The sequence below is a fragment of the Aplysia californica genome, unplaced genomic scaffold, assembly GCF_000002075.1.
Source record: "Aplysia californica isolate F4 #8 unplaced genomic scaffold, AplCal3.0 scaffold00292, whole genome shotgun sequence".
In the NCBI taxonomy this organism is placed as follows: Eukaryota; Metazoa; Mollusca; class Gastropoda; order Aplysiida; family Aplysiidae; genus Aplysia; species Aplysia californica.
Window position 1 is genome coordinate 279,549 of NW_004797562.1, and position 1,746 is coordinate 281,294.

General features: G+C 43.0%; 1 protein-coding gene across 1 annotated transcript in view; it reads right to left on the reverse strand.

Annotated features, from left to right (window-relative positions):
• Positions 1-445: 445 nt before the first annotated feature.
• The window catches only part of LOC101854958 (60S ribosomal protein L7), a gene marked incomplete in the record, with an annotated part of 13,434 nt that continues 12,133 nt past the window's right edge, over positions 446-1,746 (reverse strand). Inside the window, 1 exon segment of the mRNA XM_013084421.2 lies at positions 446-744. Within this exon segment, the coding sequence (XP_012939875.1) occupies positions 536-744 (209 nt within the window).

The following is a 1,746-nucleotide window of genomic DNA, read 5'->3' on the forward strand; positions in this document are numbered from 1 at the left end:
ACTCTAAAATCGATTTCTTGGGACCACCAAGGGATCTTTAACTTTAAGATCCGCAACTTGCACAAGGGACCTAAGAGATTACTCGGCCTTATGTCCAAGAATGCAAGGTGTTCCATCCTACCCTAGAATCAGGGGTGTGGCTGAAAGACAACAGTAAGAAGGAGCCAGGAGAAAAGAAAGGAGCCCAAAAGAGGGAAAGGGAGTGGTGATGAAAGCAGAATGGTAAAAGAAGACAAGAAAACATGGAAGTGGGCGGTGAAAGGAAACACTTTTCCTTTTAGAGATTCTATGTTGCTGTCAGTCAAGTTGCGAACCTGTGACCTATTGAGCGAAAGGTCAACACTGTACCTCTAGATCACGAGAGCCACCTTTTTATTTAATAATTTATAGAAGCTATAACAAACAACTCGTGTGAAGACAAACAAAACCAACTCAAGATCAGGGCTATAGTGTCACAGGCAACTTTATTATTAGCCTTCTCAGTTTCACCTCCATCTACCTCACAAGGTTTCATTTCTCAAATTGAGTCCCAAGTTTAGATCATCTGCTTGACCAGGGCATCAATCTTGGTATCCCTGAAGCCGTAGTCACCACCGTCGTTGAAGTGGTTGTACTTGCGTCGCCAGCCGCCCAGAGGGGAGGACAGCTTGAAGGGCCACAGGAAGTTGGAGGCGTACTTGAAGTTGGAGCCCACGGTGAACACCTCGTGGATCAGGTCCTCCATACAGATGATGTTCTTGGCACCTGTGGGGGGAGTCAAAAGGCTGGGTTTACGGATCAATTTTACAGAATTTGCAACACAATTTTAAAAATTCAATGGCAACAAGGCTAGAAGGTGACCGAGAAAGAGCTGGATAGATGGAGTCGAGGAAACACTAACAACTCACGGCATCCCCCTGACCCAAGCTCTCCGGCTGGAGGCAGAGAAGAAGTTGCTTTCTTCCCGCGACACCCAAAAGGGTATATAAGCGGCGGATCAAAAACAAAACAAAGAAACACAATTAGACAAGGCACGGGCCAAAGATTAGATGTGTTACACGATACTATCGAACACACACACACACAAAAAGGAAGAGATAAGGACTATTTTTTTATAGGAAAGAAAGAGCAAACCATACAAGAGCACCTGCCAACTGCCCACAACCAATTGACAAATGGTAACACATTAGCTAAAAATCCAAATAATTTAAAACATTCAGATTTCCAGATTAACCCGGAAAATTGGCACCTGATGACCACTCCTCATTCTTCAGAACATTTCAATTGTTTGAAAGTAAGAAAAGACAGGCACATTGACAGCTACACCATTTAGTGTTGGGGAAAAAAATTAGCCACAGGACCAAAAGAGGTAAAAAACAGAAGTAGGACTTGCTAGTGGCCGCCTCCGACCATCCACGGAACGTTTCAAGCAAGATGGAAAAAGAAGACAGCAGGTTCATATAAATGCAATATGTAATTCACCACGCACGCACCAACATTTTTTATGGAAAACATTTTAACGTACTTAACAAACAGCATCAAAGCCATGTGATAGCAAACACTTCAGACTATGACTAAAGCTGCACTATGATTACGAATGTTATTGACCTAGAAAATGAAAAGCCTTGTATGCTAATGTCCCCACCATAATAACAACCAAAATGCAGAGTGCATAGAGGCCGGAATAGTGATGGGAGGACAATGTTGCAAGATTAAAAATTGAACTGAATCAATGGAGGACCCAGCACAGAGTGTTACTTGCAATGT